This window comes from Trichogramma pretiosum, unplaced genomic scaffold (assembly GCF_000599845.2).
Source record: "Trichogramma pretiosum strain Unisexual culture from Peru unplaced genomic scaffold, Tpre_2.0 scaffold4, whole genome shotgun sequence".
Lineage (NCBI taxonomy): Eukaryota > Metazoa > Arthropoda > Insecta > Hymenoptera > Trichogrammatidae > Trichogramma > Trichogramma pretiosum.
Window position 1 is genome coordinate 2,718,902 of NW_019641688.1, and position 16,165 is coordinate 2,735,066.

General features: G+C 40.8%; 1 protein-coding gene across 2 annotated transcripts; it reads left to right on the plus strand.

Moving 5' to 3' along the window:
- Nucleotides 1–395: 395 nt before the first annotated feature.
- Nucleotides 396–15,664, plus strand: LOC106656294 (monocarboxylate transporter 12). 2 transcript variants are annotated; one of them, XM_014377176.2, is made up of 8 exons: nt 396–885; nt 3,622–3,714; nt 3,809–4,521; nt 4,598–5,064; nt 9,427–9,570; nt 9,647–10,057; nt 10,137–10,940; nt 12,250–15,664. In XM_014377176.2, the coding sequence occupies exons 3-8, from the start codon at nt 4,196–4,198 to the stop codon at nt 12,417–12,419; spliced, it is 2,322 nt and encodes a 773-aa protein (XP_014232662.1). In that variant the 5' UTR covers nt 396–885; nt 3,622–3,714; nt 3,809–4,195; the 3' UTR covers nt 12,420–15,664. The 2 variants fall into 2 exon arrangements, with proteins under 2 accessions (XP_014232662.1, XP_014232663.1); XM_014377177.2 differs by lacking the exon at nt 396–885 and adding an exon at nt 1,579–1,710.
- Nucleotides 15,665–16,165: the final 501 nt, after the last annotated feature.

Here is a 16,165-nt window from a genome sequence, read left to right on the forward strand (position 1 = left end):
GCGAATCATTGCTAAAATATAAATTATAAAATACAGTAGCATCGTGGACCCTAAAAAAGCACGAGCTTCGCTAACAAGAGATCGCAGCTGAGTTTGAAACTTGAATTTTCGCGATTGCACTCGCGGCTCTCTCGACTCGGCTACAATAATATAATAATATATATATAGTAAAAGCGCGAATATCGATCGGGTTAGTTTCCGCTCTCGCCTATATATTCCTCTCTCTCTCTCTTTCTCTCTTTGATTTTCAACAACGCCTGCGCACACTGGCAGCAAGCATACATTGCGCGAACGAGCGTGTCCAGCGTATAACGTGCGAGTATGTGTGTGTCTGTGGATATATAGATATATACGCGCGAGACTTGCTAACTCGACTGCTGCTGCTATTGCAAATAAAGCCCAGCGTTGGCTTGGTAAGCGACAGACAGTCGGAAGCTTCCACACGAGACAGATGGACGTGCTCGGCGCCTTGGCACCAGTAGAAGCAGCAGCAGCAGCGTCAGTACCACCGAGCCAATCAATCATTATCATCGTCGCGTCGAGTCCTTTGTGCGAGTGCAAAAGTAGTTTGAGCAGCGACAGCAGATAATCGCGCACATAGACGTATCCGCGTCTACATGGAGCAAGACGTCACCGCTGTTGTCGCCCGCGCCGCCACCACCCCTTATGCTCGTAGTAGCCGTGGCTGTCACTGTAGTTCCTACGAGCCCTTGGAATTGGGTCTCTGTGTTAAAAGCTCAGAGCCGCCAACCACAGCAGCAGCAGCAGCGCTCACAGCTGATATTATAGAGGGGGACTGCTGCTTTGCGCTTCCTTATCAGCTGCTCAACGCGACGACTGCAAGCTCGACTCGCATCAGCAGCAGCAGCAACTCGAGTCAGCTTCGTATGTACAATAATAAATAACACAAACAAGACGATAGACGTAGAGTAATCGTGCGCGTTGCTTCTTCACTTTTTTTTTCCTTAAAAGTTTATGCAACGAGCTACAGTAAATGCCCGCTCGACTTTTATGAAGATGATGAAATACGCCGTTGTTTTTACGCGCTGCGCGCCTCAAAGCTCGCGTACACCAGACACACGCGAGTATTATAACAAGTATAGCCGAAGCTCATCGTTTTCATTGTTTCGCGCGTATACGCGAACGTTCGACAATATACTTAGGCTCGCTCGAAAACATGCGATGTAACAATGATGATGGTTGTGTGCACGCGACATCGTGGCCTCTTGTCCAAATTAAGCTCGAGTTCGTTCTTCAGGATAAACGTTCATTATTGCGCGAGCGGCCGATCAGTACCTACGTATATCTAACATAGCATATAACAGACCAGTCATCGATCGCCAGTAAGTCTCTCTGTTATACATACGTACAGCAGCAGTCTGAGTATGTGCATAATACATACAGACGTACACACACACTCGCAGCAGCCGAGGCATATGATGCACATTGACGTACGTACAGCTTGGAAATTTGCATTTGCAGTATCGGTCGTCGTGCGTCTGCTCGTCGCGGTCCAAGTCACGCGCCTCTGTGCTGCTGCTGCTGCTGCTGCTGCTGCTGCTGCTGCTGCTGCAGCTCTAGTGCCAGCTCTTGCTCGCGTGCGCGACTCGTGCAATTGACGAAAAACACACGTTATGCATTATGATGATGATTGACGCTCGTCTATTCGCTGGGATTTCAAGGTTTTATCCGAAAACTACTCATCGCGATGTACGGTACAATATTCGCTTACGAATGTTACGAATTGCCCACGAGATGTCCTAACGCGCTGTATAATATAATGCACACACACACACACACACACACACACACACGCATATTAAGCTAGACCTGCGCCGCGCTGAAATTTCTTTGCGCGCGGGCATGCATTACTCATCTTTTGTCATGGAGATGCAGTCATATTTTACGCGCGAGACAAAAAGTTCCGCGAGTGCGGAGTGCGTCACGTAATATGTAGCACGCGCACACGACGATACTTTACGATACGTAAGACCAGCTGAGGCTGATACAGCTTTCGTTGCAACAAAAAAGAATCGCTGCCTAAACACGATGTATACGTATCTATGTGCGACGAGTGGGATAAGACACGTGTGATTAAATCGGTCGCACGTGTTGCCGAACGTCTAATACGTATAATACGAAAAATTTTGCACATTGTTGCGTCAAGCGCGCGTGCTTCATATATTTATGTATCATTGTTGAAAATATTTAGTTTAACGTTAATCTAATAGTGGAGGAAGTTTTTTTTTCCTTCGCGTAGACATAAACTCAAATTCATGTAAAAGCATTGAAATTAATCTGATGTGATTTAAATTCAAAGACATCGTAACGCAGAATTAAATGTAATTCTTTGAATTCGTATAAATTTTCATGTAGGTTTTTTCAATTTTTTACATTTCTAGTGTGAAAAGTTAGGATATCAAAATAATAATATTATATAACAATTTTTTCTATACCCGGCGTTGACTTATATATTATCACTTTTTACTTTACCGCTTGTAGATTTACACATAAAAGGTACTCGCCATCTGGTGGTAAAATATGATAACAAATCAACCAGTACTGATTCATTAATTATCAACGAAGATTTCATTTTTAAATACCTCGCATCAAATTCAGTATCAGTTACTTTAACTTTAATGTCTGATTTAAAATTTTTTCAACTGTGTATCGATATTTAATTCAATATATCGCCGTTGCTTACGAGTAAAAACACAGTGAAAAACGCTACGAAAAAAAACATACTGATAAAATGCCCCGAAAAAAAACACAGCTCATTGAATGCTGTGAAAAAAAACACACCTCATCGGAGCGCCACGAAAAAAAACACAGCTCATTGAATGCTGTGAAAAAAACACACCTCATCGGAGCGCCACGGAAAAAACACACCTCATTGGATACCGTGAAAAAAAACACACCTCATTGGATGCCGCGAAAAAAACACAGCAGAATAAAAACGCAACAAATTTCGATTCGGTGTGTTTTTTTTTCGCGGCATCCAGTGAGCTGTGTTTTTTTTCGCGGCATCCATTGTGCTGTGTTTTTTTTCATGGTATTCTATGAGGTGTGTTTTTTTTCGCAGCGCTCCGATGAGGTGTGCTTTTTTTCGCATCGCTCCGATGAGGTGTGCTTTTTTCGCAGCGTTCCGAAGAGGTGTGTTTTTTTTCATGGTATCCAAAGAGGTGTGTTTTTTTTCACGGCGCTTCGATAATGTGTGTTTTTACTCGTAAGCAACGGCGATATAGTCATATTCAGATCGTGTAAATTTTTGGACGTGACAGGCGTGAAAGATTATGCATTATAATTGCACCAATATACGATCGAAAAGATAATCCAATCAACTGCACAAAATAATTCTCTTTTCGTAACAATTTTTCGAAGAATCTGTCAAACGCTCGTTACAAATTTATCACGTACATCGTATTATACGTTTTAGTGAAATCGTATCTGCTGCACTACGTCATGCATTCACGCATCCAAGTCCATTATATGGGCGCGAGATTAGACAAGCGATTATCATAATACCAGATATTAGCTCGAGCGCGAGCGAAAGTCTTTCACTCGAAATTCCACTCATAATTGCACAGTGTACGAATGTGACTTTTCTTTCTCGCTCCCCAGATTTTAGTGGCCAATCCAGAGAAGGTGTCATCGATTGCTGATCAGCAGCAGTAGCAAATTATACGCACGATAGAAGCATCACTCTTGCAACAGGTAATTGAACTTTGACCGTGAATTCGTCGTCTCTGTGTCAAAATCGTGTGTGTGTACTGTTCATCAAGTGACTCGTCTTATTTGCTATTTTCAGATAAATCGATCATTGTCCTACTGACATCGGCAGAAAAAGGCGGATGTAACCAGAAAATTAACAAGTCGCAACCGATTCTGTTACAAAATATACATTATATTATATATTCATTATATATTATAAGCGGCGCATCACCAAGATTACCGCAGCCACTAACATACACACAATATCGCACATAATACATAGATCGATATCAGCTATACGTGTGTTTGCAACGCTGCCTCATCAGGGCACAAAAGCCAGCGATCCAATGTATCCGGGTTCTCGCGCCGGAGCCCTCGCGAGCAGCGACGAAGAAAAAGAAGACAGTTGCAACAGTTTCGGTGCCGCGAAGTCGTCGTGTAGTGGTAGTGTCAATAAACAGTCTCCGACGTTGCTAGCAGCAGCATGTCGTTGCCGCGCGAGTGGAGTCTGCATCACAATCCGCAGCAGGAGCTGCTCTATTACGGCCGATCGTCGGTGCCCAGCTGTCACGCTCACGCGGGTTACACCGGTGGTGTCGCCGCGATGGCCGGCTTGCCGCTCAACGGGGACCAGCCGCTCATCGTCACCGCGTCGTCCCAGGAGATGGTGTCGACGCAGCAGCAGCAGCAGGCGCACGTCATCGACGAGAACATGAATCAGCAGCACGCCAATCTGCTGGGCTCGCTGTTTTCCATACACTCGGCGCCGGTCTTCGACGTGTCCAACGGAGCCGACGACGCGGCCGTGAGGTACGTCAACGTCCGAGTCAACGTCCTCTCCTTTTTTCCGCGCGTATACTCGCGACATTAACGATAATAATTGCAGGCCAGCATCGCTGGTGGTGCAAGCCACGGCCACGTCGACTCCTCTGGTCCCGCCGCACATCAGCCCGCCCGACACCATCGAGGACGAGGACAACGACAATCTGCTGACGATATCCTCGCTGACGGCTCGGCCGCTCATCGCCAAGTCGCGCGAGCTCAGCAGCAACAAGCGCAAACAGACGGCCAACAGCAGCCAGCAGAGGAAGGCCCAGAAGAAGCGCAAGCGGCTCGAGGACAAGCGTCGCGAGCGACACAGGCTCGAGCGCAAGCTGCACCTGGTGGAGCCGCTCGACGGCGGCTACGGCTGGGTCGTCGTGTTCGGCGCCTTCTTCGTGCAGTTCTGGGTGGCGGGCCTCGTCAAGTCCTACGGCGTCCTCTACGTCGAGGTCATGGAGATGTTCAGCGACTCGTCGGCCACCGTCGCGTCCTGGATACCGGCCATACTCTCGGCCCTCTGCTTGGCTCTAGGTCGGTGATACGCACTTTTTTTACCCCCTGACGCATATGAAATCCACATACAAAATCGATTTATGTGCAAAATTGATCCAGTGCGCTTTGCCTCCGCGACGGAATATAACGATGTTTACTTATTTTCAAAATCAATATTTAACGCGCGGCAATCAAAGCTCCGGAGCGGTGACGGCGCGCAATTTGAGAAATCGATCGATCGTGCACAGCCAGGCGCGCGCGTACACAAACAGCTGCACTGATTTTCAATTTGAATCGCCCCCGCCCGATAAAAATATATAGTATCGGAGATCCGCGTCGCTGACGCTTGGGCTTACTTTACCCCGTTCAAGGTCGTTGAGCCATTATGCTTCGAGGCCTGCAGTGCACATCGTGCACGCCTGTGCAGACCTGGGTGCGTGTTTAGTGCACACAGTGCGATGATATGGGTATGCGCACGCGGACAGTCGTAAAAAAGCACAATGCATCGTGCCTGTTCCATCGATATATCTATTCGCTTCTTTTTTTAATTTTTCCAAGTAAAGCTCGTTAACGGGCGTTGGGTGTAAACGAGTAAATTTTCGAAAAAATTTTTTTATTGCAATTTTATTTTATTACACCGATACAATCGAACAGCAAAAAGTTTTTTGAATCAAATAACTGAAAATCGTTAAAGCGATCCACGTACTTAGAAAAGATTTTTTAACAAAAGTCAATACGTTTAATTGAGGAAAGCTGGTGTAAAATCGACAATTTTCAATAATTTTAGTTGAAATTTTAGCGGAAATTTTAACATTATTTTGTCTGCTAATTTTTAAATAAATCTTCTGAAAAATTAAACTAAATTTTATGGCCAAATTGTATTACATGATCGACGCACCGTATCGATGTGGGTATTACGACTATTTCTTCGTCTGAATGTTTTTTCAGAAATATCGCCTCGTCTCTTTTTCAAGTGAATTGTAAGACTACTCTTTTTGTGCAAATGATTTTCAGTATTTATCATTTACACGAGGGACATTGCTATGCTTCGCATTCGTGTGAAATTTAAAATTGCGTTTACTGCCGAATGTCTTTCCACACGTACCGCATGCAATTGTGACACCATTGTGCATCGTATCTATGTGGGTTTTGAGATAACATCTTTGTACAAATTTTTTTCCGCAAATATCGCATGTATATTTGACACCATTATGCACCGAATCGATGTGCGTTTTGAGATTATTCTTAGTTGAGCTTTCCTTTCCGCAAATATCACAAGCGTGAGTAACACCATTGTGCACCGCATTGATGTGGATTTTTAAATAAGTTTTGTCTGAGAATTTTCTTCCGCATACATCACATTTATGTCTAACACCATTATGCACCGAATCGATGTGTCTTTTGAGATGTCCTTTTTGTGAAAATTTCTTGCTACAAATATCACATGTGTGTTTGATTCCATTATGCAGTGATTGAACGTGCCTATCTAGACTACTCATACATGAGAACTTCTTTTCGCATATTCGACATGGATGGGTTGTATCATTTTGCACTGTACCGATGAGAGTTTTTTCATGTTCGTTGTTAATTTTTTTGTCAATTCTTCTCTCTTTATTTGTTTCACCAATTTCACGATCAAAATTCAAATTCGAGTCTTCTGCAGTGTCACCAACCAATTCCTGCTTCACTTCACTCGCGGTTTCTATTTTGATACTGTTGTAAATTTCAGATCTACCACTATCTTTCATAATCTGCAAGTGATATTGAAAATCATCGTCAATTTTTCCAACTACCAACAAATCTACATTTGGCTTTACATTATCACATTCAAACACTATTTCCATTTTCTCATCGAGTTCACTTTCAAGTGTAATGTCACATTTTCCAAGGGACTGTCGAAAAATTAATTCTGTATGTGAATTTTCGTAGAAAAACTACTAGAATACCAGTTACTGAAATTATCAAAATACTTACCGAATTTTCTCGCGAAAATGGCAAGAGTAGGAAGTTTTTAAGATCGGGTTTCTTATCAATCATATCATGATCATTTTCAATAATCGACTCATCACTGGGCTCCTCTTTCACTCTGAAATAACCTCAATAAGATCAAATATTTTGTTATGATATTTTTATAATTTAATTTTCCGAAAGTGAAAATAACCTTGCAGCACAATTAAGTATATCGCTGAATTCCATCATTCCCACATTGAATTTCGTTAAAAATCAATCTACACGGGCTATATGGCGAAGAACACAGAGGGCTCGTTCTATTGTTCGCGTCGCGTGAGGCAGATATGACCTGTCCTGTCTGTGTGTTGACCAGCACGCGGTGTTCTGCCGCTAAGCAGTAAGCACTAAGCACTAAGCTGCGAACGAATAGAAGCAAAAATAATTCATCATCATTATATCATTAAAACTCGACCTTTCTTATCAATAATACACTTTTCCGAAAGAAGAAAACATTAAAAAATGAATCTACGGTGTGTAAAATGCACTGAGAAAGAGTAAAGTAGTCTTATTATAAACTAAGAAAAAAGTTTTGAACTTTTTTAGATACTTCCAAGTTCATTTTTTATCGAGATAGAAAATGCATTAAACTGTCGCGCGCTTCCAGTTTGCCAACTGTAGGTACACGAGCGCATACGTTTTGCTCGATACTAAAAGTTCCATTTTTATGATGTCACAAATTGATAGCATTTTTTATCCAACTCCGAAATAGTACACTACGTAATGGGGGTGGGAACTCGCTATGATCGGGCTGAAAAGTGAAACTCGTGCAAGATAAACAAACGCCGTTTTCCGAATGTGTACACTGTACATTCGAACTTCGCACCACGATTGGATTTTACTTAGTGTGTTAAATAATTTACTGGTTATAACGTGTTGCGAGTACAGCTTGTTTACGAAAAGCGCTATTAAACGCGACGTGACTCTCTTTTATTGATAACTCGAGTATCAGTGAAACAATTTGCTTCTAGCGGCGTACTGTATTCTAGGGAGGAATTTATAACACATTTGTCGACAACATCTATTCTAGAAAACGGATTTTAACTTTTAAAAATTCAGTATTTTTGTTTCATTGCAAGGAACAAAAAAGGATGGGTATAAAATTTTGTGTATTAAATATTTAGCGAGTTATTTAAATTTTAAATAATTACCTCTGTCGATATTCGTTAACAGTAGCTCAGAATATGTATGAAATACTTTGATAGGCAGGGCATTAATGGCATATTATTTTACTTGAAAAAAATTTCAATTAAAATTTCACGTGACAAAATTGTTTAATTTTTGTACTGATTCCTTTAACAATCGCGTACTATTTTTATGTTTACAAAACAAACGTACCCTGCACATTGATTGAGTTATCAGAATAATTGAAAATTCCACGATGGATCTCTGGGCAAAGCGACTATATACTTGCTGGTTTCGTTTCGCATATTATAACGCGCGTGGGATGCAACAACTTGAAACTTATCCAATGGATGATGAAATAATGTTATTAAATCGAACCTTCGAATCGCGTGCTTTAATTATATACCTTTACTCTCTTTCTCTCTCGTCGTAAGAACCTTAATCGCTTTGGAAAACCTTGATTAGTCATGCATGAACATGTGCACATGTATATTACGAGTTCGCGGCCTCTCGCGTACATCATTATTTTTTTCGGCTCAAAAACTCGTGAGTGCAGTATGATGAAACGAATAGTGCATCCGATCTACTGTATATGTATATAAGCATCCTCTGTGCATAGTCATGAAAACTTTCGTTAAGAGGCAAATAAATCGCATCAACCTTTCGTGAACCAAGCTCGAGACGAGTATTATTATATATACTGTACAAGCGAGGAGCAACAGTTTAAGGTCAAGGCCTGGCATTGCGCTCGCGCGCGTCCGTGGCAATATTATCCGATATGAGCAACGTGAACTTGACGACTTTTTTTTTTAGCTTATTCATCGTGCATAGAGTTTGTATTATCTCGGCACAATGAATACTCATCGCTGCGAGACGGATGAATGCTAAAATAAAACTGAAATGAGTCGGGAGGTCTTTTGAATGAATATGATAAGTGCAATAAGGACTAATGATCGATTGATATACGAGACTGTTGAAGCTCCGTTAATACAATGTTTTCTCGATTAATGAACCGTTTAATGAGTTGAATTGCTTTTTTATGGTCCATAATCAATTAGTTTTTTATTTTCTGAGTTATCTCGTGTTGATAAAATGAATGATGAAAATCATCGATAATAATTATAAAGATTCGAGTAAAAAAATAAGATAAAAAAACATTCGGGGCTTCGTTTTTCACCTCATTCGCGTAACGAAAATATTTGTAACCTTAATACATAAGAAAAACAATGCAAAAAAATTGTACCATGAAAACGTTTCTCTTTTTTACAGCCCCCGTTACGAGTATGCTGAGTCAAAAGTACAGCTGTCGAGCCGTCGTCTTCGTCGGCGGTCTGTTCTGCTCGCTCGGCTTGATCATCAGCTACTTCGCCACGAATCTTTATCATCTATTGTTCACCTTCGGCGTGCTCACCGGTAAGGCGCGAGATAAACAAAAAAGAAAGATTACTCAAAAGATAATGATACTTACGCTCGACGAATACACGATTAGGTATCGGGGGTGGATTGTCGACGACCCCGGGCATAATCCTCGTTTCGCAGTACTTCGACAAGCATCGCGCGCTGGCCAACGGCATCTGCGTGTCGGGCACGGCCGCGGGCGGCTTCGTGTTCCCGATGCTCATCGAGTACCTCGTGGCCTCGTTCGGCTTTCACGGCACTCTGCTCATCCTCGGGGGCTGCATGCTGCACGTCTGCGCCAGCGCGACCCTCTACAGGCCGCTCGAGGCCAATTATCCGGATCTCGTGGAGGACGAGCCGGCGCCCCCGGTGCCACAGCCGACGATCGAAGAGCCGCAGAAGCAGCAGCAACAACAGCTCGAGATGCTGTTCGCCAACAACGATCAAACCCTCAAGAACAATATGCTCAACGAGCTGTTCCATCAGAACGTACAGCTGAACGGTAATTACGCGTATATCTCGATTGCCAATTAAACGCGAATACGACGCCTTATAATTAATATTATGCCTCTTGCGGGCAGTGTCCGAGCTAACCGACAGCGAGGAAGAGAAGGACATATTGGGCAAGGCACCGAGCGTCAACAAGCCCATCTCCAAGATCCGCAGCTCGAGTATGCTGCACAGCGTCGAGGATCTGTCCACCGACTCGACCTGCTTCTACAAGTCGCGCAGCTCGGTGCGCTCCTTGCGAGCCTCGAATCTCGCCGTCTGTCGCGACAGCTACGGCGACTCTCTGGCCCAGCAGCATCTCCAAAAGCAGCAGCAACAACAACAGCAGCAAGAAGCGGGCTCGACCAGCGAGACCCACGAGCAGTCGGCCTCCAAGGAGTCGCTGGCCCAGCGCTTCTTCACTCGCTACATCGATCTGGGCCTGCTCAAGGAGACCCGCTTCATCATGATGTGTCTGTCGGTCGCTCTCATGTCCACGGGCAGCCCCTACATGCTCTACTATCTGCCGGCCTACGTACTGGCGCGCGGCTACACCAAGAGCGAGGCCGGCTATCTGGTCGCGATCTCGGCGGCCCTCGACCTGTGCGGCCGTCTCGGGCTCGGCTGGCTGTCGGATCTCCAGCTGTTCGACCGGCGCAAGGGCTACATCGGCAGCATCATCGGGGCGGGCCTCGCGGTGCTCCTCGTGCCTATCGGCAACTCGTTCTACGTGCTGGCCGGCTCGGTTGCGCTCTACGGCCTCTGCCTGGGCTGCTGGTTTCTGCTGGTCCCGGTGCTGCTGGCCGATCAGTTCGGCACCGACAAGATATCCTCGAGCTACGGCCTCGTGCGCATGTTTCAGAGCATCGGTGCCATCACCATACCACCCTTGGCTGGTCAGTATATTAACTAATTGCATCGCTCGACTATAATATCTAACGTATGATGTGTACATTAGCAAAATTTGGCAAGATACCGACGACGACGACTTTTTCCTCTAAAGCTATTAATAATTATTAATGGATAAACGATGAGAAATATATACGAGTCGGGCACGCGACAGCAAAAGAGAGAGAGAGAAAGATATTAATAATAACAATGAGCGAGCGAGGACGAACGACGGACAAATTATAAATAGACTCGCTGCTCATTTGCCAAAAGTCAAAGCTTTGGAGCTTATTGCGCACGCACGCGAATTTTCGCATAATTGCCTCGGTAATTGCGACTGCGGTTCATTTCAACGATCATACCGCACATTTAGTATCTACTATAAATGCACACGACACTCTCGAGTCTGTGTGCGCCGCAAATTATACGCCTACTATACGACCCGCGCAGTATGTCACGAATGTCAACGCGCAGTGCCGCGGCGACGCTCAAATATTTAGGCTTATAGTTTGAAGCTCAATGAGATTTCTTTTTTACATTAGCAAAAAGAATGAGATAAGTAATCAACATCGATGGTCATTGACTCTTGGGTCTGTCGAGTGACTAATTTCTCGCCAAGGGCTACGAACAATTGTCAAAACAACTTCGCGCGCAAACACAGATGCGCGCGAAAAGTTAACAGTCTAAATAAAAATCACGGAAATGTTTAGCGCGTCTCTCTTTCTTCCTCTACTGTATATAAAACAATTCATTCCGAGGCTATTCACCCCGCGCAGTGTCGTCAGGTAGTGCCATATATCATATGCACACATGTATTGATTCCCGAGCTTCAAGAGCAAAGACTCGCAAGAGTGAGAAGGAGAAAGAAAGAGACTCCGTCATTTTTATCACAAAAATACTGAAGAGCTTCTTTACATTTAACTTTTTGACTTGGCAAGGAAATCGCGTTTGAATAGAAATGAATAGGAAAATACGTAAATTATACATATTGGGAAAATCCGTAAATTATACATACTGGGAAAATCCGTAAATTATACATTTTGGGAAAATCCATAAATATAGAGCCTCTCAATGAAAATGAAATTCGAGTAGAGTTAATTGACCACGAACGTGTTTCCTATCAATCATTCGGTTCAGGCCTTAATTCTGCGACGCGGCTTCGACGGAATCATTCGCGTCGCGCGTGCTTCGCGGGGCAGTTCGAGATACACCGATAGCTAATAAAATGTCATTTCATTTGAACGAGTTGCTCGGCGTATTGAAAATTTGCATATTGCATCTAGTCCACAGAAAAAACTTCAAATTTTACTTTTCCAGGTCTAATGAGAGACTCAACAGGAAGCTACAGCATCTGCTTTCTTTTTATGGGCACATGCATGGTACTTGGTGGGCTGCCGCTCATGTTTGTCACTTACGACGGCAACAATTCCAAGAGCGACGTTGAGAGCAACAAAGAAGCTGAATCGATCCAGCAGAGCAAGAATTAAACTTGTGAATGGTATATTACTCCCCTAAATCACGAAAAATGTACGGGGTGCGCGTGTTATTAGCTGAACGCGTACTCCGCTGGACTTTCTTTTTCACGGCTTAGGCCTGTATACTATTTTTCATACTTTAGGGTCTGAAAATAGTTCGGACGACTGATATGAAAAGAAGTTATCATAAAAAAATATCAGCATCATCTTAATGGACAAGAGATGATTCTCATTTTCAAATACAATTAATTAGATAAATCAAATGTACATCAAGTATTTTATACTTGACATATTAATTATGTGAAAAATTTTTTAGTTTCGAGGATTCTTTTATAGGATATCGAAAAAGAATCTCATATCTAATTAAGGATCCCAAGCAGAGTCATTAATTTATAGTTATTATGATATAGATCAAGTATTAATTAGGTACAAACGACATTTTACTATCCTTCAAAAACTTAATGACTATCGTATATCACCGTACGATTGATCTATGTGATTATGATGATGAGGTGCAACTTTTAGCACCACAGTATAAAAAAAACTTTCACTGAAGATTATCCTATACAGTAGTTTACGTAGACTCGACTATGTGCAGTCTAGACTTACTTACTAACAATACAATTGAGCATGGATATAGGATAGTAAAATCTGTAAATATTTTCAATATGTATGTTGAATTTTACAACATTTAACAATTTAACAAACATACTTTAATTTTTAATGGGCCAATATACCGTACTAATATTAGAGAAGACGAAAACGGGTGATTATTATTTGACAACGGATTTTTATTGTTAAACAGTTGACTCATTTGTAAGTGGTGAACAGTTACCAAAATTAAAAAAATTATATAAATACAATCTCTGAAAATCAGAGATGAGTAATGAATTAAAAATTTTAGTGTAAAACTCCTGATAACTTGAATTTTATTGATTTTTATCACATTGATGTTTACAAAGAACTGACTGCAAACGTTGATCTTATATATCTTTTTAATAAAACTGTAATATGCTGCAACGACAAGCGTGTGTATATTTACATCGCATATGCACGATCATGAATTTTGTAGATGTATATTTTTCAAAGTTGCATTAATATAATAACTAGACGTTTGCTTCGTAACATTTAAGCGTGTGTACTACTTTCGTTCGACGAAACTACGCCAGAACTGCTCACTTTTAACGAGCAGTTCTGCAAACACTATCGATGAATATTTTTGGTACACAATTAGAAGGTAGTTTCTGTGTTAAAGTTTGTGGCTTTATTTATAAAAATTATATATGTATTATACATCGAGTGAAAGTATACGTCGAAATTTTTTGTAAACGAAAAAAAATTACTAACGTGCGAATCCCCTCTGTATCTAAAGCCAAGTTTCTGTTTTATTGACAAAAAAATCGATTGACAAACATCAGATTTCACTTCTCTTCCTAAAAACCCAATGACGATAAATAAAAATCGCAACGGATGTAACTGCCGATTAAATCAAACTGAAAATCAAGCCAAATTTTTCTCCACGGGCGCGATATATACGTTCTCTCTATCCTCCTATCAAACTTTTACGAGCATACATGCAGCTCTCGATCAAAAGTGTGCGAGATACTCGAGAGAATTTGTTTGTTATTTTGTCGAGCGATCGCACGCCTTCTACTCACTCGATACACAATCTCCGCTACGATGATGATTTTATTATTAAAAAAATATGATATTTAAAAGAAAATTGAAAAAAAAACAAACACACAAACAAACAAAAACAGAAGCGCGCGCGATATCGGTTTATTGACTTCGCGTCCTCGTTCTCTAATTAACCCGAATCTCATACCCGAAATGTTGTGCGAAAATGTTCGACCTTTTTTTTCGAATGTTTGTATTAAAAAAAAAAAAAAAAAGAAAGAAAAAAGGAGCGCAGGCTCGAACTGCGTGTATAAATTTTTGAAAAAACTCACAAAACTAATTGTTAAGAGTATATAATATGTCGTAAATAAGCTCAGGATGGGTATAAATGCAAGCGAATGATTGTTGCTCGACTGTCTGCGCGACGAGGCGTAATCTCGTTACAGCCAAGTATAATATTTGACTTGAGATTTCAGCGAGTTGATGTACTTAAAAATAAATAATATATAGAGGTAATGGCAGACGTGCGCGTGTTGCAATGACATTGGTTTACAATGCTTATGCCGTCGCGCTGTATAACGCGGCACACGCAGAATCGGATTGCACTTTTGGTTTTGCGAGCGCGACGACCATGATTATTTTTTTGTAAATGTGTGTGATTTTTTCTAAATACGTGTCTCGTGTTCGTGAAAGATGAAATGCGAAAAAAAAATAAATAAACGAACAAAAAAAACAAAGAAAAAGATCGTCAGCGTGTCCACTTACGTTTCTTCCGTTTTGACATTATTTTTTTTATGTACATAAATATAAGTGTATTTTCGAGGCAGGGAATTAAATATGAATTTTTATGTATTGTTTAAATTAGTTACTGAAATATTGCATGGCTAGAACTAACGATGATTTGACGAAGACGATGAAAATATAAAATAAAAATATTGACCAGAGTCGTAACATTATATTAAAAAAAAAAAAAAAATTGGCTGTGCTATAGAAAATAAAATAGTAAATAAAGAGAAGACAAAAAAATTGAAACTATAAAAATTGAAAGTGAGCTGTTAAACCGATGCAATACAAGTGTAAAAATCGTTATATTATGAAATACTATATCGATGAAAATAAACTTATTTTCTCATTGAGAGTTTAGCGAAAAGTTTTAATTGCAAAAAAGACGAGAGAAATCAATAATCTTAGATCGAGTCAAAGTTAAGGCATTTTTATTTAACGAGCTGCGCGAAGTTCTACGTAGCAATTAAACAAAAAATAGAGAATTAGAAAGCGATGGAACAAAAACAACGTGGGCCAAGCGTAGCTCTAAAAAAAAACAAACAGATTTCCTGTAAAAAAAAGAAGAATTCAACAGTTTGTACACTTGAATAAATGCGAAAATGTCTATGATAATACCAAGAGTACTTTTAAGCCGTAATACTTAACAAAAATTATATTATATTAACATTAAACTACGACAACTAATTGTAACAGAGTATTTGCGCGATAAGCCGTGTGTCTCTTTGCTCCGGACACAGGAAAAAATAAATAAATAACAAGATATAATATACAACTAACAGAACAAAAAAATGTAACGTAACTTTGATAATAAGTGGGACGAGTTTACAATGATAACAATTAAGCATTTAAACGAATGATTTGCTCTGTGTTTATTCGCGGCATATGAAACAATTAACATATTATTATGAAAGGAATGAGAGAAATGTGGTACATCGATCGATATCCGATCGATAAATAAAAAACGAATGTTTTGTTACTCGTGAAAAAATCCTATTGTACATCGTTACTTTTGAAAGTAATTCAAAGTATAAATAATAATATATTGTATGTACGAGCGAAGATAACTGTACTTCATCACCTCTCGGTATCGCTGCTTTACAAAGTCATGGTTGGGGCATTTTTCACATCAATTGTAATATGACAATTTGTTTGTTACATAATAACCCGTGCGCGGCCTTGACACAATTTTACTGTCTAAAAAGATGAAAAAAAAACTTATTAGTGAATATATTGATTATAAATAAAAAAAAAAGGAAAAGATTATTTGAAAACTCATTGATTTGTTTTACGAGTTGGTTATTTATAATTTCCCATTCCTCGTTGCAAAAGAAAAACAACGACTTTTTACGCTTTCT